The sequence below is a fragment of the Talpa occidentalis genome, unplaced genomic scaffold, assembly GCF_014898055.3.
Source record: "Talpa occidentalis isolate TD23 unplaced genomic scaffold, MPIMG_talOcc4v2.1 talOcc4.4, whole genome shotgun sequence".
NCBI classification, from domain to species: domain Eukaryota; kingdom Metazoa; phylum Chordata; class Mammalia; order Eulipotyphla; family Talpidae; genus Talpa; species Talpa occidentalis.
In genome coordinates this window covers 126,907,031-126,928,544 of record NW_023604295.1, presented here as the reverse complement: position 1 = coordinate 126,928,544, position 21,514 = coordinate 126,907,031, and the positions used below count along the sequence as shown (strand labels likewise).

Sequence of the window (21,514 nt, the reverse complement as noted above, 5' to 3'; positions counted from 1 at the left end):
AGGTCTACGCGCCATGTGGGACCCTCGCTGGCGGCCAGGGATCGAACTGGTGCTGCAGAGGCTGTGGGCAGCTTCGCAGCCCAGCGCTCAACCGCTGCACCACCAGGGGAGGCCCAACTTTCACTATTTTAAATAATGTAATGAGAACATCCTGGTAGTTAAACCTTTCCCAATGTTAAGGTTCTTTTTTTTTAAAGATAGGTTCCTAAAGGTAGAATATCTTTTTTTCCCCCCTAAAGGTGGAATTTCCATGTCAATAAGTTTACACAAATTTTTGTACACATTGTCCTGGTGCTGTATAATTTCCATAATTATATTTTGGCTAATTATTGTTATTAATGCTTTATAGTAAATCTTGATATCCTACAGGTCAGGTCCTCTTATGTCATTCTTCTGAAAATCTTGAATTGATAGGTTATTTGGGGTAGAATGGACACTTGCGTGATACTGAATCTTCCTAACTACCCTTATATCCACAGCCATAGCACTTGTAAAGAGATGGAGCCTTTTTATCTCAACAAATTAGAAAGTGTCTGGCTGATGATAAGAATAGTTACTTCTCATGCTAAAGCGAAACTTGGCAGTGAATCTTCAACTTTGAAATCAAGGAAAATCCAAGTTTAGAAAAGAAAATTTGAAAGAAAAATTTTAAGACATCTCAGGTTGCAGAAGAAAATGAGGTTAAATCACATCATGTGGAAAAATATTTTCTTTGAAACGTACGTTCTTCCTATTTTTTAATGAGATTTCCTTTTAGAAGTAGCACCACAAATGTGACTCATATTGAGTCACTTATGTCCTATGTTGTAAAGTCTGCAAGCCATGAGTTACTCAGCATTTCTTTTCAAAGTCTAAACTCAGAAAACCCAAACTGACAATCAACAAATTGTGTCAAAACAGAAAAAGTGAAACCTACGGGATTTTCTTATTTTATAAATATCAATGAAAGAGAGAGAATGCTGATATACCTTTACTTATTTTTACCAATTTAAAAGTATAACAATAGTGGGTATTTCAAAATGTTCTGAATAACAAGAAGGTTATGCCCTATTACTTTTGCTTTTAACCTCAACATTGAAGAAATGTTTACTTTTCCTACTTTTATAAGCATTATCTAATTTCTTGTCATAAATTCTGTGAGATAAGTGGGGCTGATGGTGTCATCTGATAGGGAGGAAGCTGTTGTCCATGGTGGAAATCACATGGTACACAAGAGTCAGTTCTACCATCTTTTATTTGTGTGGTCTTGGGCAGGCCAACTATTCATCACCATCATCATCTTTGTCTCTGTTATCATTATTGTTCTCCCTATTTATAGGACACTTGTATGTCTTATAACTCTTGTAACTCTTTAAGCTAAAAGTTTCTTTTCTACCTAATTTCTGAAATAGTCCTTTTTAAGTAAAATAATTGACATTCTTTACTAGGTTAAATTTTTAATCTCTTCCTTTTGAAGTAAAATTAAGTGTAATCCAACCAGTAATTTAAAAATATCTTTTTTTTTTTTTTTGCAGTTCTCTGTAGTACTAGTTTGTGTTCTATGTTATTTTACTATTTGCATATAAATCAGTTTGTGCTGCTCACACACTGCTTCTTCTCTCCATTATGCCGTAAATCCCTTAAAGTAAATATTAGGTACTAAATGTGAAGAAAGTTGCCTATGAGACATAACTCAGTTCCTGACAACCAACTCTCACCTCAAAGTGCTCAGTCAAGTGATTGGGTTAGTAAAGAGAGAGGTCAGATTAAGATGTTTGGATCGCATCTCGTGGATACTGTCAGGCAGTGGTAGGTACATTTTCTGGAAGTTTATAACCAGATCAACAAAGATAATTTTTTTCCTGGAAATATGAAGTCCGTGTGACCAACAATTCTTGGACTTACCAGAACTCTTAAGAGGGCCTGGCAGGGGCTCCAGAACCCTGTGCTGTTCATAGAGGAACCAGTATGTTGAGAAACCTTGCCCATTAATTATTCTATTTAATCAATAACTTTGCAAGGCCTTACTGTTGTTGGAAGGAAGTATTCCTCAACTTCCTGAAAACCTACTAATTTTTTTAAACTATTACTTTAAGAAAACATTGTGAGCTGGTGAAATGACTAGGCATCTGTTGAACTTCAGACAAGCAGGTGTGGTCTATGTAATAATGTTCTGGATGACAGTCTTAAAGGAGGTTCAGACAGCAGATTTGCATGGGGAAGGAAGTGGCATGTCTCAGAGCAAGAATTCCTGTAAGTGCTCTCTGGGTCAAGTAGGTTGGACCATCTGTTCTTGGAGTGGGATTTCTCTCCATAGTGTCAGTGCCACAGCCCATAATAATATATTTGGTAATGTTTCCTAAAATGTCTGAGGAAATGCTGGAATTATACTTTGGACCTGGGAATGTCACTTTTGTGACCCTTTTGTCTCCTGCTCTATGTTGTTTACAATCTGGTAACAAAGACAATTGGGGTCAGTAAGGGAGGCCATCACCACAGACAGTTTATATATGAGCTTGGGAGGCATGGACCTCACTCGTGGTGGACTTTCATTCTCCTCCAGAGTGGTAAGATTAGGGAGAGGTAGACAGAGGACCAGTAGATAAAGGATTTCCCCTGTCACCACACCTACCTGAGAATACCTCTTGAAATACCCAGGAAGATTTTGTTTTCCGTGAAATAAACATTTGCTTGGTGGAGCACAGGAAACTGCCATGTGAACTATCTTCACATTGCAAAAAGATTCACTGGCTGATGTCAAAGCAAAATATGTATCTAGCAACAGATCAACTACTACTACAGTTGCCATCACTAACATTTCTGTCAAACATAATAATTTATGTAAAGTGTGTTATCTGATATGATGCTTATATTAACCCCATGGGTTATTTCTGGCTTTGTTTTAAAATTTGTTTTACATCAGTTTTAGAGAGTAGAAAAATCAAAGTGCCCAGATAAGAAAACTGGAATACTGGTGTAGGTTTTGTTCACCCATTAGAAAATTTTTTTCTAAAACAGGAGAAGCAATATTTATATTGGGTTCTGTATTTATGATCCATGGTTATCACTAGAAGTCTGATAGTGTTTAGGTTAACCAAAAAAAAAAAAAAAAAAAAGAAAAGAAAAGAAAAAAGAAAACCACAGTGCTCAGTGTAACTCGACTTCCCCAAAGGTCATGAAGTTGGCAAAACAGAGCTAGGTTCTATACTTTTGATTTTGAACTTAATGGTCATTTATTCCCAGGCATCAGGGTTTCTCTTGTGGGAATCACTGTCAGCCAATTATAAAAGGAGCAAATCATTTCCTATCACTTATAAAATCAACTCTGAGGGAAACAAAAATGAAGCTATTGTGTTATAAAGGGAGTCAGGTCTAGAAATCTACATGAGCTGGAAACTTACGAGGAGTCTTCAGGGAAGGTGGTAGAACTTGGGTTGCATCTTGAAGAATGGATGAGATTTGGGAAGATCAGAAGGAGTAGCCAGTAGGTGCTCAGCCTGGTGCTGGCTCAGAGACAGGAACACTCTTAGTATGAGCTGATTTAGGTCCTGACTTGAGTGACAGGTGATCAGCACTTTATTTCTCCAAAGTAGCTTTTGGTCTCCTTGAAATAGCCTCCTTTAATAAAAAGCCAATTAAGAATGTAAATATTTATAGTTTTCTTTGTACAGATCCTTTACCTTTTTTGTTAGGTTTATTCCCAAGTATTTGATTTTTTTTGTTTCAATAATAAAAGGGATGGTTTTCTTGATTTTTTCTTCTTCTTCAGATTTATTGTCTGTGTATAGGAAGGCTACTGATTTTTGTGTGTTGATTTTGTATCCTGCGATTTTACTAAACTGACTGATAAGTTTGATTAGTTTTCTTGTGGAGTTTTTGGTGTTCTCTATGTATATTATCGTATCATCTGCAACTAGTGATAGCTTGACTTCTTCCTTCCCTATTTGGATTCCTTATATGTCTTTCTCTTGTCTTATTGCTCTAGCTAGGACTTCCAGTATTAGCCAGAAAGAAGAAGAAAAATACCGGATGGTCTCACTCATAGCAGGATTTAAAAAACCTAAATAAGTGACCAGGAAAAAGACTAATTATGATAAAGTAAAAATCAATATCAACAAGCAACTATAAACCAGAGACACACTACTGGGGCGGGGTGAGGGTGTGGGGGAGCAGGGGTGGGAAGGGGTAGGAGGGATTACAGTCAAAATAAGGGGACTGGGAATTGTATGGGGACTATAACCAAGATGAAAATGCATACATTGTGCAAAAATGAAAAATGATGTAAAAATATATAAAATAAAATAAAAAAAAGAATGTAAACATGCAACCTGTAAGGAAGGTGAGAAATAATTTCTTGTGGCAGTTCACAAAACATGGCAAGGTTGCTTCAAAATCCCCTTGTATTTTCTGTGGCAGGTTTGTGATTCTTACCCTACTGAACTGTATGTTCCCAAGTCGGCCACAGCACATATCATAGTGGGGAGTTCCAAATTCCGGAGCAGACGGCGATTTCCTGCCCTTTCTTACTACTATAAAGATAACCACGTAAGTCTCAAGGCATGCTTTTGTTTAATGCTTTGCTGGTCTTGTGAACAGATATTTTCTAGAGGATTTCTACTGTGTGCATGTGTTTGAATTCATAAGGGTATGTGAATATTATTGTGTGTTATGGCACAACACACTGTATTTAAACTCTTGTGTAGAAGTTGACCTTTCATGTTTATTTGGCAATAAAGTATGAGGATGGATTCAGGAAATACCTGAACTCAATCATTCAAGTGAGTGATATCCTCTTTTAAGTGGTTACCTAAGGGGCCGCTGTGCTTGTCTTCAGGCTGGAGATCCTTTGCAATGTCTGTTTTAGAAAAGGCCCAAGTCTATGACCATTCTTCTCGTTTTTTAAGTGGCACTTTTTTTTTTTTTTAAGATAGCCTCAGTGTAAGAAATCTTTGTTTATAGGAAGTTGTTTTTTTAAAAATATATATATTATTTGTAAGAAATAGAATTATGTTTGTGGCTAGCAGGGACCCTAACACAGGGCACCTGCATCAGCCAGGTGAGAAGATAATCTTGTAGGTAATCATATAACCAGCTAAAAATGGGGTCAAGAAAACAGGATGATCTTTGCCATTCACTTCAGAAGTTATTTGACTTTAGCCAGGTGGAAAAGTTTGATTTTTTTGAAGCAAGATAATACAAATCCAAGTGGGACTATAAGCAACTGAGACAAGAGGTAGGTGGGTGGTGTGTGTGTGTGTGTGTGTGTGTGTGTGTGTGTGTGTGTGTGTGTGTGTGTGTGTGTGTGTGTGTGTTGCATGCACCTGTAGCCAGGGTCTATATCAGATTCTAAAAGGAAGCTTCCAAAATGTTTTGAGCAGGCCCAGCTTCATTATAGTAAGCACATAGCCTTCTGCGTTGCTGATGTTGAAGAAAAACATTGAATTAGGTCTATTACTTGAGGAGGATATAAATTATCTTGTTAAAGTTACAGTTTTTTTGCTGCATCTTTGCCTAGTTCTGATAGGTTCTAAATACTTGCCGTATTAATGGCTTGTATTATTTGACTTCAAATATATTTAATTATTTTATTTTATTTTATTTTTTAAAGATTATTTTTACATCCAAGAGCTGGGGTACAGGCCAGGGATGCAGGGGGTGAGAGGATTCACCAGAGACAGAGTGGGGAACAGAACAGGCAGACTGACTGAAATACACTGCTGAGGGGAGCAGCAGGCGAGTCAAGAGAGGTCTGCTGCGCCATCTGGGTATCTCCCTTGCCAGCCAGGGATCGAACTAGTGCTCCAGAGGCTGCGGATTGCTTCATAGTGCAATGCTTAACCCCTTGCACCACCAGGGAGGCCCTCAAAAATATTTTTACTTACACAGAACTGGAGCACTGGTTAGAAGCAAATGAAGATATGAATCATTTTTTTTAATAAATTTTATTTTTATATTCCCCATACAATTTCAACCCCCCCATTCTGACCCCAATCCCTCCCCTCCCGCCCCCCCATCCCCAAAAAGTGTCTCTGGTTCATAGTTTTTTGTTGATTTTGATTTTCACTTTCTTATAGTTTGAATCATTTTTTTTAATGGTGGAATGATTTGGGACCTAACGATTTCAAAAGTATTTGAAATTAGGATGCCAGTAACATTTACATTTTTTTGGTGGCGTCCATTGATAAAAAGTAAGAGAGGAACATCTTTTGTTCTGTTATGATTCAGAGGTGGGATGGGCTGGGTATTGAAAAAGTGAACACCATATCTGTCATGTTTCCTTTTCCTTGTTTTGACAGTCTTGTCGGTATGCATATCATAAAGCTCATGTTTATAAAGTCTTAGAATAGGACGGAATAGACCGTCTTAATCTTTGTTCTTTGCCTGCTGACCTCATGCCCTCATTCTTCCATTCGTACTCTTGTGTGCTGTACTTGATTTCTGGGCCCGAATTTGAATTCACATAGCAATCAACAGTTTAAAGCAGTTGTTTTCCTGTATGTAAAATGTTAAAGCAGAGGAAACCTCAAGTTTTAGCTCTTCTTGTACAAAAAGGCTGTGCTTCTAGTCATTGCTAAATGATCTGGCTGCTGCAGGGAGATGCTTACTGCATATTCCCCCTTCCCCCACCAACACGGATCTACACTGCTGGTAGGACAATGAGGGGATTTGTATTTTATAACAATACTTAGGTTTTAATATCAAGGTTAATTGTGTGAATGCTTCTGATGTGACAAGGGACATTCAAGAAGGTAAATGTTTTGAAGGTGGATTCCTGTGGTTAAATGAAGACGTAAAATATCAAAGCAATTTTTTATGCTTTCATTGCTCAGCAAAGCCCATACATATCAGCTCATCTTCAGTGAAAAACTGAACAGATACAAAATATGTAAATTTGCTGATCTCTCTTTTTTCCCTTTTGTGATTTTAGACATTTTATATTTAAGAGTATTATGTATTCCTACCCCAATAACAGTTGTGCTTGAAAATAAGAATGGCACATTTTTTAGTAAAAATGCTTTTCTCCAATGTTGTTTTGGTTATGAATTGAAGATTTTGATGGTGAGATGACTTGGCCAATATTGAGTAATGGGAATTAGTGATTAAGAGAAGTTTGAAATGTGTATCATTTCATGAACCTGTATTCCTAATGATTTAAATGCTCCTGCTGAAATACATTGCATTAAATTTCCCTCCTGTGCACCTATTGATAGGGCTGAGATTCTTGCTCTAGGGTTAATGTGATGACTGAACACATCTGGCACTGAACAGCTTATTAGCCACATACCCTCACCTCCAGGGGAAGACGGATGGTGTTCCATGCAGGGCCACACAGGAACCATATTCAGGTGCAGAGAACCAGCAGGACCTTGGGAGTGTCCTATCCCACATGCTTCTTGACTTATATCCATACATGGGCACTATGTTATTTTACTTAAAAATCCAGGTGTAGGAAATATTTTTTTTGGATTCAATCCCTGGTTCCCCCAGTTAGTATCTGTGTGACCTCAAGTAAGTTACCTCACCGCTCTGTGCCTCTAAATTTTAGGAGCATAGCTATTTATTTCTTATTTTTATAATCAACAGGAAAAGTGAAACAGTACTAGTGAAAAGGAAAGTAGGTTATTTAAATAACTTTAAATTTTATAATTTGGATCTTCTTTTTTTTTTTAATTTTTTTTTTTTTTATAGAGGCATGTTTATTTATTTATTTATTTATTTGTTTGTTTGGTTTTTGTTTATACATGCACTGGGTACAGTCAGAAGCGCGGGAGGGTGAGAGAATTCACCAGAGCCAGAGCGGGGAGCAGAGCAGGCAGAAGGACCAAAGTACACTGCTGAGGGGAGCAGCGGGCCGCAGGAGAGGTCTGCGGGCCATGTGGGACCCTCCTCTGGTGGCCGGGGAGCAGCCGGGGATCGAACCGGCGCTGCAGAGGCTGCGGGCAGCTTCGCAACCCAGCGCTCAACCGCTGCGCCACCGGGGAGGCCCAATTTGGATCTTCTTTTAATATCTAACACATTCTCAGCTTCTTATACAGAAAGACTTTTTGGACAGCCTGCCTATGCAGTGCTTTCTTTTATCTGAATTAAAAAGAAACAAACCTTGATCTCCAGAAGGGATCATGATACTTTCACAAGCCTGTGTGGTGTAGAAGTGGACCGAGGGGCCCTTTGCTGTAGAGAAACATCTTGGGGGCCCCTGGTGGGTACAGCTGCCACAGCTGCATGATGTTGTTGTGTTATTGGTGTGGCCCCTCCCCGCAGGCCTCCATCTGCCGGAGCAGCCAGCCCCTGTCCGGCTTCAGCGCCCGGTGTCTGGAGGACGAGCAGATGCTGCAGGCCATCAGGAAAGCCAACCCAGGAAGTGACTTCATTTACGTCGTGGACACTCGGCCTAAAGTAAGTGTCACCGCATATCATTGCAGCCCTGGGTCATGAGCCTGGAAACAAGACCAGGTTAGGTGGACTGCCATCACCTGCTCAGGTTGCTCCACCAGCTCAGGGGCTGTTGTCTTTGCACAGTCGGTACTGGGCTGCCTGCGGGCTGCTTCCCGCATGTCCTAAGCGCCTCAAGGGCTTATGCAGGAATTTATCTCTGCTCTTAGCATTGTGGTGGGTGCAGGGTGCACACAATAAATGAGTGTGGTTTACTTTGGGGATCACCATCCTAAATACATCAACTTATTTTTTGGTTTGTTTTTAAAATGCCTTTGTTCATTTTGACAATATGAAATTTACTAAGAAAACTCCATTACTTGAGTTTTGTGAGGTATTCACTGTATTTCTAAGTCCTATTCAAAGTTACCTTGATATATGTCATTGACTCTGTCAATGACTTGGGAAGATTTACCGAATATAATGTTAAGTAAGAATAAATCATAAAATAATATGCATATTTTTCACTTTATTTAATAAAACAGAACTGTAGGTTATAGAAAAATACCTGGAAGGATGAACATCTGCCTATTAAAATTCCATGGAAAAGGGAGGATGTGTAGAGAACTTTCTTCTTGCTTACTGTTTAAACGTATTATTTTACAATTGTACATGTATTACTGTATTGATTCTATCATCTAATAAATAGGAAATAATAAATTTCATTATCATCAGGTTAGCCAAGTGGATTTTCTACTTACCTCCGAGCATTCAGATTGACATTTTTAAAGGATAGTTAGTGTTAGATCCAATATAATTTTATTCCTTATGCCCATTTCTATCTAAACTGGCAAACAAATCCGAACACAAGTGGAGCTCTCAGAGAAATGTGCTAGTGAGTATGTAGAAAGAAAATCACCTACAGGTGCTTGGACTATATAGAACAAAATGAGATGGCAGAGTGAAATGGCCTTTATTCAGCATATTTAGAATTGCAGTTTCTAACCAATAATGAAATATACCTAGACCTCTTATTGGAGAGGGAGAGGTACATGCAGCTGATATCTCTAGGGCTGTGAAGGTGGCCCAGCCGTACTAGTAAGCAATAGGAGTGAGATACAGGAGCTACATTTATTGCAAGACCACTGTGTAATAACTTTTTTATTATAAAAATCATATTTTATACATTGAAAAAAATTGGGGAAACACTATGCCCAACCATTAATAATGGTTTTTTTCCTATGGTGTGAGAGGGGAATTTTAAGAAATTTCTACTTTATAAACTGCAGTTTGAAATTTTTTTTAATTATGAAAAGGTTAAAAGAGCTCAAGAACTGTGTTAAACATAGTGCTCTCATCTGGCCCGGCAGTTCTGCTCCTAACTCAAGAGAAATGAAAACCTAGGTTGACACAGAAAGTTGTACATGAGTATTTACACATGATTAATAATAACCAAAAAGTAGCAATGACCCAATTCTCATCAGTTGCCAGATAAATTAATAAAATATAGTAATCCATTCAATGGACTATTATTTAAATATAAAAATAAAATACTGATGGGTGCTGCAACACAGATGAACCTTGAAAGTATTACACTAAGTGCAAGTCAGTTAGGAAAGTCCACAGTTTGTATGATTCCATTTGTATGCAATTCCCACAGTAGGCAAATCTGTAGACACTGAGGTAGTCTGATGGATGCTTAGGGCTAGGGGAAGAGGAGGAAATGTGGAATGACAGCTAATGGTAGAAGACTTGGGGAGTGAGGACAGGGTGGGGATGAAAATGTTCTACAAATACATTGCAGTGATGGATGCATAACACTATTGAATTATGATTCACTTTGAATGGATGAATAATATGACGTGTAAATTATGTCCATGAAATGACTTTTAAAAAGCACATAAGGGAATAAATATTAGAACAGGAAGGAGGAATTAAGGTCACTTAAAAGAACACGCAGACCTTAAGAATAGTGTTACCATGTGGAGTGACAAGGTGCACACATAGTGACATGAGAAATAGTGAGAACTGGGTGCTATGTGTTGCAAGAATCTCAAAATTTTCATTGCTTCTCTGAGCCACATTTTATCAAGTATTGTGACTCATGGACTGGAAGCTTCATTTGATGTTTTCCTAATGTAAGATCAGTGCCCTCCTCCTACCCTTGACTTCAGAACGGTCCCATCTGCTTCTGACAACAGGACTGCAATGGATAGATGTGGCTGGAGCAGTGAGGATGGAGTTGCTCTCAGATGCCAGACATGCTGGTCTGGTCACAAGCCTGGTCACATGCTAGTGGATAATGTGTAAAGGATTCCTTCTTTTTAGGTAAATTCTGAGTATACAATAACAGGTGAGAGCTTCAGACTGGGAAAAAGGTAACCTCTCCTTGAAGATTTTCACTTGAAAGATGCCAGGAAATCTCTGACTTTTACTTTCCTCTTTCGATGTGTGTTTCTCCTCTCTAGCTCTTCATGCTTTCTTCCTCATTTTATCTTTTATGTAAATAAAGTGGGACTGTTCTGTATTTCTTATAGCAGAGCTGACTTGTAACAAGTAAGTCATCTCCACTTCTCAGCCATACACTGAAGGCAAGAGGGAGAAAGAAAAGGAAGACACAGCAGGGGCTTCACTGAATTAGGGTCCTCTCCTTGCTTTTTCCCCAGACTTAAATAAAAGCAAACAGATTCACATACTAATTTATGGACCCGTGATCCAAGTGTGAACTATGTTATGTAAACCTTCTAGGAAATGTGGCAGCTGTTGAGCCAGGCATATTCCAGATTTAAAATAAATTAATCCAAAGCTTTTGATTTGAAGTGTATATTTAGCAGTAAGTGTGTTTACTTTTAGCGATAAGAAGTTTGGTTCTGCTCCATTAAGGAAAATTGGTGTCTCATACCAGTTGTGCCCCCTTCTCGTATTTACCCATGCACATGCACACTTCACATGAGTCTTAAACTGTTTGCTTAGAGCTTTCATTCTCTTAAAGATCATTTCTGTTGATTTTTGTTCCAGAGTGTGTTAGACTTCCTTGGTAGCCAGGAGACTCATTCATGTTTGCTACAGGTCCTGGGCAGTAGCAAATGGGGTACTGCCCAGATTTGCTCACAGGTTTAATTAAAAAGAGAAAGGGTGATGAGGCAACTGGATCATTCGTGTGCTTTGAGCGTGGCCAGTCCCAGATACCTCCTGCTCAGATGAAAGTCTTCCGAATTGCTTGTTGACATTAAAATTGGGGGAGGTAAAAGCAGGGAGATCCTGAGCATGTACTGACTATCCATTCATGAATATTGTACCCTTGAGATCACATATCACCACTAGGATTTGGTGCTTAAGAAGACAGGGCAAAGTGTCCGTGCCATATTCGCAGCATTGTAAGGTGAGAGGTAATTCATTTCATCTCAACCTTGTTCATGACTTTGTCATTAACTTGTATCATGACTTGTAAAAATACCAGGTACTTTCTCACTTAATTCTTATAATAACCCTGTAAATCAGAAGCTGTTCTTTTTATGGAAAAGGTCTTAGATTTAGAGAGCTAAATAATTCATCCAAGGTCACACAGCTCAGGTCAGAGCACAGATTCAGATGCAGACTTACCTGATATCAAAGCCTATGCTGCTTCTGTTTGACCACGGTGCCATTTACCAGAAATCTCTAGGGTGACCTTGTGCCCATTGGAAGGCCCAGGAGGATTGCACCTCCAGGATATACCTGGTGAGGCTGGAGACTCTGAGCTGAAGAACCAACCACAAGCTCATCCCGAATCAGGCCAGGGCCCTGTGAGCGAGACGGACCCAGAGCTGTGCTCCATGCCAGCACCTTGGAAAGAAGTGGTGAGCGGGAAAGGGATGAGGGACAGCTGCACTGGCCGCAGCTCACTCTGACTTTTGTCCTTGCTCTTCTCCAAAGGCCTTGCGGTTATGGCCTCTGGTTTCACCTTACGAATGACTTTTTAGTTGTGTAACTGGATACCAGGGTGAATGTTTTTCTGTTTCTCTGGTAAATTAAATTTCTGTTTCTGCAGTAAATTAGCCAACTGAATCCTGTGCAGAGAGGTGTCTAAGGGAATCAGTTCTAAAGATTGGGCGTGCCTCAGAGAAGAGGATCAAGCATCTCATCTCCTGATGAAATGCATAGCCTACCGGCTGATGCCACCATGACAGTGCACAGGGAAGGAAACTGGAGAGACAGCAGCTTCGTGGAGTGGGCCAGTCTGCATTTCATCTCCTGGGCAAAACTAGGAAGGGGAAATTCCTGTGGGCCAAGGGATGCAGGGGAGAGAAGTAGTTATCAGCCATCTTTGTAGTCTCCCTCAGAAGTCTCGTCCACTGGAGCTCCCCAGCTACAAGTGCCCATGGGGTGTATGAGGGGAGGGAGAATAAGGAGGCTGCATGTCAGTGTGGATCTCCTGTGTCAGTGAACTGTTACCTCTTACCCCCAAGTGCCCACATAGATGCCCTAGGAGACTGAACATTTAGACAGTTATGTCAAAGCAGGCAGTGATGGTAAATGATAGTGTGAACCGGAAAAGCAGGGACAACCCATAGAGAGAGAATGGCAGTGTTGCCCAGCTTATAAGAAGATATTTATCTCTCTTCTTGTCCATCCTCTGCATCACCTACCTCCCCCACTATAGAGATAGAGTCTAGAAGAAAAAGGAAAGGGAAGGAGAAACAGGGTAGACTTCTCAGCAATCCAGAATGCCGAAATGAGGGAAAAAGAATTTTGCATCACATATGGGATTGGAATTTTAAACTGAGCTGCATAGAGATTTCCTATCTGAATATAATCCCCAAACTATTAATTCTGTCTTAGCTGTGCATAGGGGATGAGAAAGAAGAATTTTGGCTATCCCAGTAGCATACAGTACTTGCAAAAAATAAGATCACCTCATAATTTCATTTCATGCAACAAGTCAAGGGTCATTTCACCAGTCACAGTTGGAGGGAGCTAGAAGGATCTGTGACATCAGTGCCAGGATGTGGCCCAGTCCTCTTGCCAGGATCAGCTTTTACTACCATTTCCCAATCACATCAATCAGGTGCTGTCATTATTCAGGTATAGAATATACTCTGCTGAAATTTTATACTCCAAGACTAAGGCAGTGGACAAGGCTGACCTTTAACTTGATATCAAGGTTATCATTGGCTAAGTTTTCATAATTTTGATATGTTTGCTAGTTTGACTTAGGGCTAGGGGAAAAATCTGAATGTACTTTTTACCATTTGTAATTAATAAATTGTAAATGTTGACCTCTCAACTTCATTCTGCTATTCGGCCATGTATTTGTTCAGTCAGCTAGGCAGTAAATCTTCCTTGGGTGCCCATTCTGTGCTAGTTGGAGGCATTGAGACAGTGCTATAAGCAAGACTGACAGTGCTCCCCATGCAGCCTCTCCCCCATTCCTCTCATCCTGCTGTGAAGTTTTGATAGCCTCCCTGTCTCCAGTCTCTCCCCATTCTAGTTGATCATCTTTGCTGTGGACCTATATCAGTCTCAAATTTTTTTCAATTAAAAGTATTCAGAATACTTTGAATGCTGTCTAGTGCTGTAAAGTCTGAACGTCTTAATTGAGCCTCTTTGCAGAGGTCCCAAAATAATTTCTAGACTGCTCTCTTGACAACTGTTGCTCCATACTCAAATCTTCCACACCATGCACAGACGTCTCACACTTCCTGGGCTGGTTCTCATATCCACCGGTCGCTTTGCTTTTATCTCCCCCACCTCTTCTCTTTCTCAGGGCTTCATCTGGAATGCTCTCCCCCTTGGTCTCCATCCTTCCAGATTATGATAGTCCAGCTCAAGTCTTCCTTCCTCCCTGAAATATTACTCTTGGACCAGATGGGTTGCCTCCCAATTTGAACCCCTGCCACCATCACTGCCTCTTCCAGTCCCTTAGCTCCTGCCTGCTCAGATGGGTATTATACATTATTTGGTGCTGGGTGTCTTCCTTTCCTTCCTATACTTAGTGATCAGTTTATGGCAGGAGAAACAGCTTCTCATTCATCTTTTTATTCCAATCAATGCCTGGCACACAGTAGGTGTTCATGAGTATTTATTAAGAAATGAGTGGATCCTTTTAGATTTCACTTATGAGCTTTGTTGTATCCAAAGATGTTGAGATTATCAAATAGTAGAATAGTGTTGAGTTAGAAAATGGAGTCCTTTTTTTTTTTTTTTTACTTCCTGTTGTATTCCTTAAGCCTGGATAACCAGTAGATGCCATCATTGTTTTATTTAGTAGGGAATTTTTAGGAGCTGAAATAACTATCTTTTCCTTTGGCTGTGAAATGGACTTCTCAATTAAAAGGACAGGAGACCAAATGAGGCCCTCTTCTTTTTTATGAGATACATGCTATCTGAATACACATATTGAATATTAGATCCAGGACTGCTTCATGAATTATTATCAATTATAAAGCTGTATTTTCTGCTTTGAGGGTTCAGCTTTTGCCACATTATGATAGGTCTAGAGAAATATGGTGAAGCCTTGAGAAACTACACTTTGGATGGTAGATTAAATATTGCCACCTTCTGTTCACTATGATAACTACCATTGACTTTCATGAAACCATCTTGTGTTGCTCTTTTGCTTTTAAGATGACTACAGTAAATTCTCTGAGGTTGATGATCATTAACTATTTAAAAATGTGAATAGAGAGTCCCAATTATAGATTAAAATAATAATGGCATTTTGAATTTTTTTTATTATGCCATTTAAAAAGAATATCTCTGTGGTATGTGGTGAGTAGGCTTCATTTGAATTATTCAAGATACAGAATAAACAGTGGTGAGTAGCTTGAATTATTCATGATACATGTAATGTAAGAATACTTGCAAGTATCCTACTAATCATTTTATTGTTTGATGCTTAAATCGTACATTGGCTTAAAGGGTAAGCCAACAGCTTTGGAATATAATTTTACAAGAGCAGTGATGTTTTATTATAACAGCAAATTTCAAAAGAGATATGTCTTTAGGTAAATTGCCTGGAAAGGAATGTTCCCCTTAAATTATTTAAAAATTTTAAAATATGAACATAAGTTGTCTTAAAAATAAAATTATTATGTTTCCCTGATTGAGGCCAACTTTTTTTTTTTTTCCATAACATGCCAGGGAGAACAGTGACAATGTTTAATCACTAGAGACTGCCCCAAGGGGCTAATGTGTCCCAACTGATGTTACATGAACAAAATCATGGAGAAGGGCTGTGTGGAGATGTGGGCTGCCAGCAGCCTGGGCTCTCACGGCAGTGGTTTGCCCGCTGCCATTTTTCACTTCTAAAACATTTTATTTCTATTATTTAAACTACAAACCTAATTTACCTTCTTTGTAACAAAGAATACGGAGGAATCTAATGTTGTATTGAGAGTGTTCCTGGCTGCTTGACACCTACTTTCATCCTCGTAGTCACTAATTGGCACACCCACCTATACATTTTATTCTGCTTAGTCAAATACGCATAAACCTAAGTACATATTTGTAGATTGGCTTGTTTTACAAAAATAGGATGATTGTTTAAATAGCATTCTGTAGCTTACTCTTTTCACTTAACATATAATGGACAAATTAGTCTCTATATGTATTTATGTCCTTCTTGTTTCTGTTATAGTTCAGGGCATGATTATATCATAATTTATCCAGTCAATTCCCTGTTGATATACTTGTAGGTATTTAGTTTTTTAATTTTATAAAGTTTCTTGCTATTATAAAAATATTTACTATCATGGGAAAAATGTTACCATTATTTCTTGGACAGCTATCTTTATGTGCTGATATTTTTAATTGTATAAGATTCTCACAAGTAAGAGTTCTGAGTCAAAGAATATATATATTATATATATATATATTTTAGATTTTATTTATTTATTTATATAAGCACTGGGTACAGTCAGAAGCGTGGAAGGGTGAGAGAATTCACCAGAGCGGAGAGCAGAACAGGCAGACTGATGAAGTACACTGCTGAGGGCAGCAGCGGGTGGCAGGAGAGGTCTGCGCATCATGTGGGACCCTTGCCCGGTGGGGGGATCGAACCGGCACTGCAGAGGCTGTGGGCAACCTCGCAACCTAGCGCTCAACCGCTGCGCCACCGGGAAGGCCCAAAGAATATATATTTTTAACTTAGCTTTCAAAACTTGGTTCTTTGAACATAAGTATTAATATCCTCCAGTACTGCATTGTGGTGTTAAAATGATTTCAGGTGGCGAGTTCCTCTGATGTCTGCCTGGGATCAGTCTCCTGCCGTTTGCTGAAGAGGTAGAGAATGGTTAGTGAATACTGGTTTTTAGGGTGTGTTTTTAGCCAAGCAGCAAGAATGGAGTATTAACAATTATACTTCCATCTGAAAATCTGTGTATTTCTCAACAAAGGCAGGGCTAGTCCACTTCTTGATTTTAGAAGTTTGCAGTTAATAAATTTCTTCAGAGTCCATTATCATTTAACCTAGTTTGCACTAGGAAACTCCAACTTCTCATACAAATTATGGCAATGAAAGTGGCCAAAATGTCCTTTTGGTGGATCTCTAGATTTAAATAAGGTGGCTGGGAAAATGTCTCTGGAGACTTAGCCTCTGCACACCTTCTCTTCAATTTATTCAGTGATTTCTGTTCAAGATTTCATTGGATATCTGGGGCGTTCTTGTAGGCAAATTAAATGACCCAACAACTCTAATTTGATGATATGTTTATTGGCAGCAATATTGGAAGATATCATAACTTGTCTGGTAGAGCTTTATATTGCCAGCTGTGTCTGTTGATATTCTTCTGTCAACCTATAGGGTGTTCGATTTGGCATTAAATTGGGACAACTTTGTTCACTGCAGAATTCCATATCCGATTTGGCACTTCTGACAAGGGACATCTCCAGAAGGATTTATCTATAGAATTCTTCCCAGCTAAGAAAACATTCCCCGCATCACAGCCTTGTACTGTCTAAAACTACATAGCTCAGTTCGGTGTTCCAGTGATTTAAAGCACATAATGTTTCTGTACATTTGAATGTTTTTACAGATAAGCCATTAAATGTTTCAGTTGTTTCATGTCCTGAATATAATTGGTGACTGTTCTGTTTTGCTGACCACTGCAGCTTAATGCAATGGCAAATCGTGCTGCAGGGAAAGGCTATGAGAACGAAGACAATTATTCCAATATCAAGTTTCAGTTTATCGGGATAGAGAACATCCATGTCATGAGGAACAGTCTGCAAAAAATGCTGGAAGGTAAACCATTTCCTTATACACAGCATTAAAAAAATGCAGTCACATGTGTTAATTCTAAAATGGAATAAGATAGTCTTTGATTTTAAAATTGTGCTGTTACAACGATGCTTTTTTTTTTTTTTTAACAACAATGCTATTTTACATACCTGTGATAGTTGAAAAGATGTTGTGGTTTTGTCACTTGGTGGTGACTGGTCAGGTACTCTCCAGTGGTACTTACCAGAAAGGTAAACATACACAGGGGCACTTTTTCTTTCTTTCTCATAATAATGGTTTGACCCACTTGCAACCATTTGGACATAAGGCTACTCTGCGTTTGAAGTAATGACCAACTGTTCTTCATGGAAACCAAGTTCATAAACTAAATTGAGTGATTGGATGCCACTGGAAGAGAGGACTATGGAGTCCTGGCCTTCATGTCTTACCAGCAGCACCCACTGCAGTACACCCACACATAATCACTCCCAGACAACAGTGGGTGCCACAGGATACACACACACAGGCTTGTAGTCATGGGGAGAGGAAATTACAAAGATGGATTATATAATAAAGAATTATTCATATGGCCAAATCCACCATAAGCTGATTAGCAGAAATTTTGCATGTCAAGCAAAACTAGTTTCACTTGTTGCTTATGCTCCTTGTGATTGCAAAGGTTCAAGGAGAGACCTGTGGTCCCAGTTCACCACTTCTGGTGCCAATGCAAAACACGGAACTCTGTGCCTTGGGAATGTGGGTAGCTATGAACACTGCCTGTGTTTCTGGGGCAGAGACCTGGAGACATGGAGATGAGTGCTGGGGAGGGGCTACCTTAGTAGATATTTGGGGTCTGTAATGACGAGGAACAAAGAAAGTCCTGAGTTATTTTTTTCCTAAGGATACATATTCTCAGTTATGCAGGCAGCTCTCTGCCCGATCAGGACAGGATACAGTGTGTACCTGTCAGTGGGGCTGGAGAGACTTGAATGTCACAGGCCCAATTTCCATTCTCTTTTCTGAATTCCCAGGTTCGTCTCTGTCACTATAAAACTTTGAACACATCAGTTACTTCACATCTTGATTGAGCTTCTGAAATTTCTGCAGGTTATTATGGATAGTTTGGCTGTTCCTGTAATATGGTATGCTTTTTAAGTGTCAAAAATTTGGACTAATTTAGTACTATTATTAAAAGGGTAGTCTAATCTTAGTGTGAAATATCAGAATGATTTAAAAAAAAAACGATTTAGGTTAGTATGCTTCATATCTTTCATTAGCAATAATTTCAAAAGCTGACTTTTGAGAACATACTTTCTGCTATGCAGAAAGAAGATGCTAAGAGTGCTTATAATATATCAACTTGGCTTTAGTTTTTTAATCAGCATTTATTTGACTTCTAATTAAGAACCATTTCTGCTGCTCTTAGATCTATGGTCTGACTTGGTATTTCCAAAGGACAAGCAAACGGACCACATTCTGGAGGGCAGTCTCTGTTTCATAAGGGATCACGGTACTTCCACACCACTTTTTGCAGCTCTGTCAGTGCAACAAGCAAGGACAGTTTTCTGGATACCTTTCAGGGCACTTGACCAATGTTTGACTATGTGTTTTTACTAAGTCACTTATAAACCACGTATGGAAGCTCAGCTGATGAAGTGATGCAATCAGACCCACCTTCTGAGGCTCTTTCTCCTTCAAAGAGCTGTCCTTGGCATCAGAGAGGTCGCTGGCTTGTGATGCTGGTCAATTTGTAAGAAGAGGAAGAGTAAATTTCACTCATGATGATTAATTCCTTTAAATAATTTTTCTCAGCCACTGTTATTGATGAGATTAGAATAGATTCTGAAACTCAGAAAGGGAAAATTGTTTGCATTTAGGCTCCACATAGCTTGGTCTGTGAGCAAGAGTTGCAGAATGTTTGAGCAGACACTGAAATCTGGGATCAAGTGCACACTCTGTGTAGGTCCCTTTATAGACATGATTTCATTTTAACTTCAATTTGTAAGTTCTAAGCCAATCGGCCTTGTGGCATCCATGCCGTCCAATGAGATGATAGTAGTGCCTTCCAGTTATATAGTGATTTTTTTAATTTATTAAGTGCATCCATAGTAGCTTCCCTTTTGATTGAATAGATTGTTTCCCTCAAATAATAAAGAGTATCCTATGTTTTCTTTCTTTTATTGAAAAAGTCAGTAGAGAAACCTGGAATACTCTCTTTCCAAGGCTGAGAAATTATCAGCAAATGTGGAGATAAAAAAGTCTGGGATGTCTGTGAGGAAACGAGTGAAAGGAAGTAGAGAGGTATCTAGAGTCACATTTATACCCAGGCTAGTTGAGGTTGTGCTGTGCGCTGTGCCACCTCTTTGTAAATATCTGCTTTCAAGATAGGCAGGTGTTGATGGGAAAGTGGTCTTCTTTCTCTTTCAGTCAACATGCTCCATCTTTTGGATGTTACCCAGAAAATTGTACTTTCTCCCCACCATTAGTGTCATGCCTGGATTCTATGTGAATATTAGATTAATGTTGTTGGCCACTGTGAATTCATTTAACTGACCACCTACTCAATGATTTACTCATTTAACTAAAATTGAGCAACTATTATATGCCAGGCTTCTTTAGTATTTTCACTTAAATGATTGTATTTGGCTTTCACAGCACTAGCTGCAGGACATGCTATTACCTACGCTTTACAGATAAATAAACTGAGTCTCAGTGAGATTAGACCACTTAACCTAAGATCACTTTTTAAAGAAGAAGCAGTAAGTTGAAACAAATAAATGTATTGGAAAACATTTAAACGTGCTGTGTTAATTAAAGAAGTGTAAGTTAAAACTGTAGGGTACCATTTTTGATTTATTAAAATGAAAATGTCCAATACTAAAAAACAACAGCAAAAATCAGTACTTTAAATATTTCTAGTATCCGTTTAATTTGCCTAGAGAGAAATTTTGCTTGGAGAAACATAAAATATTGTTACCTGATTGCCACCCCATAGGGACGAATCTGTAATATGGTTTAAGAAATAAAGAATACATACGTGATTGATAGTAGCATTTTGCTTGTAATTGGATAATAGTAGAAGCCGCAAGAATGTTCAATATTAGTAGGCTTCTGTGTGAAGGGTCAGTGGCCCAATTATTCACAGCCTTCATTAGGGGCAGAAGGGATGCAGAGAATGCCCAGTCTGTCATGGAGGCACTTTTGCAAGGGTGTCATGGTCAGCGGCCTCCTTCCCAGGCCTCCTTGCCAAATTATCTTGGACACACCAAGGTCTAGAAGGGATCAGTCCCTAGCAGAACCAGCTCTGAGGTTTCTGTGGCTATTAATTCAAGTGTTCTTTTTGTTTAATGCTTCTTCCTCACTTCTTGTCTTATGGGTCATGACAAATCAACCTTGAAGAAAGCGTAAGTGTTCAACCCTTTATAGATATTTTAAATTTAAGTATTTTGTATCACATTGCCTGCCATTTTATGCTATGAAGTCCTACTAGACATGCACTAATAAAAGTGTATAAAAGTAACTCTTTTTAATTCTCTATAGTCTTACTTTTTTTTTTTTTTAAGATTTATTTATTTATTTATACAAGCACTGGGTACAGTCAGAAGCGCAGGAGGGTGAGAGAATTCACCAGAGCCAGAGCGGGGAGCAGAGCAGGCAGAAGGACCGAAGTACACTGCTGAGGGGAGCAGCGGGCGGCAGGAGAGGTCTGCACGCCATGTGGGACCCTCCTCTGGTGGCCCGGGGAGCAGCCGGGGATCCAACCGGTGCTGCAGAGTCTGCTGCCAACTTCGCAACCCAGCGCTCAACCGCTGTGCCACCGGGGAGGCCCTATAGTCTTACTTTTTATCATTATTCCTCAGATCACTAACCAGATGAGACAGCCAGTGAGACTTGACCAGAAATCTGGTCAACTGTTCCTCAAAAGTTAGCAACATGGCATGAGTTTCCACATGGAAAACCACA

At 39.2% G+C, this 21,514-nt stretch overlaps 1 protein-coding gene across 1 annotated transcript in view; it reads left to right on the top strand.

The window, feature by feature from the left end:
* Nucleotides 1-21,514, top strand: part of MTMR7 (myotubularin related protein 7) — a 71,286-nt gene that overhangs the window by 31,095 nt on the left and 18,677 nt on the right. The window contains exons 5-7 of the mRNA XM_037524716.1: nucleotides 4,396-4,524; nucleotides 8,242-8,376; nucleotides 17,443-17,575. Of these exons, the coding sequence (XP_037380613.1) occupies nucleotides 4,396-4,524; nucleotides 8,242-8,376; nucleotides 17,443-17,575 (397 nt within the window). The remainder of the gene's footprint in view (nucleotides 1-4,395; nucleotides 4,525-8,241; nucleotides 8,377-17,442; nucleotides 17,576-21,514) is intronic.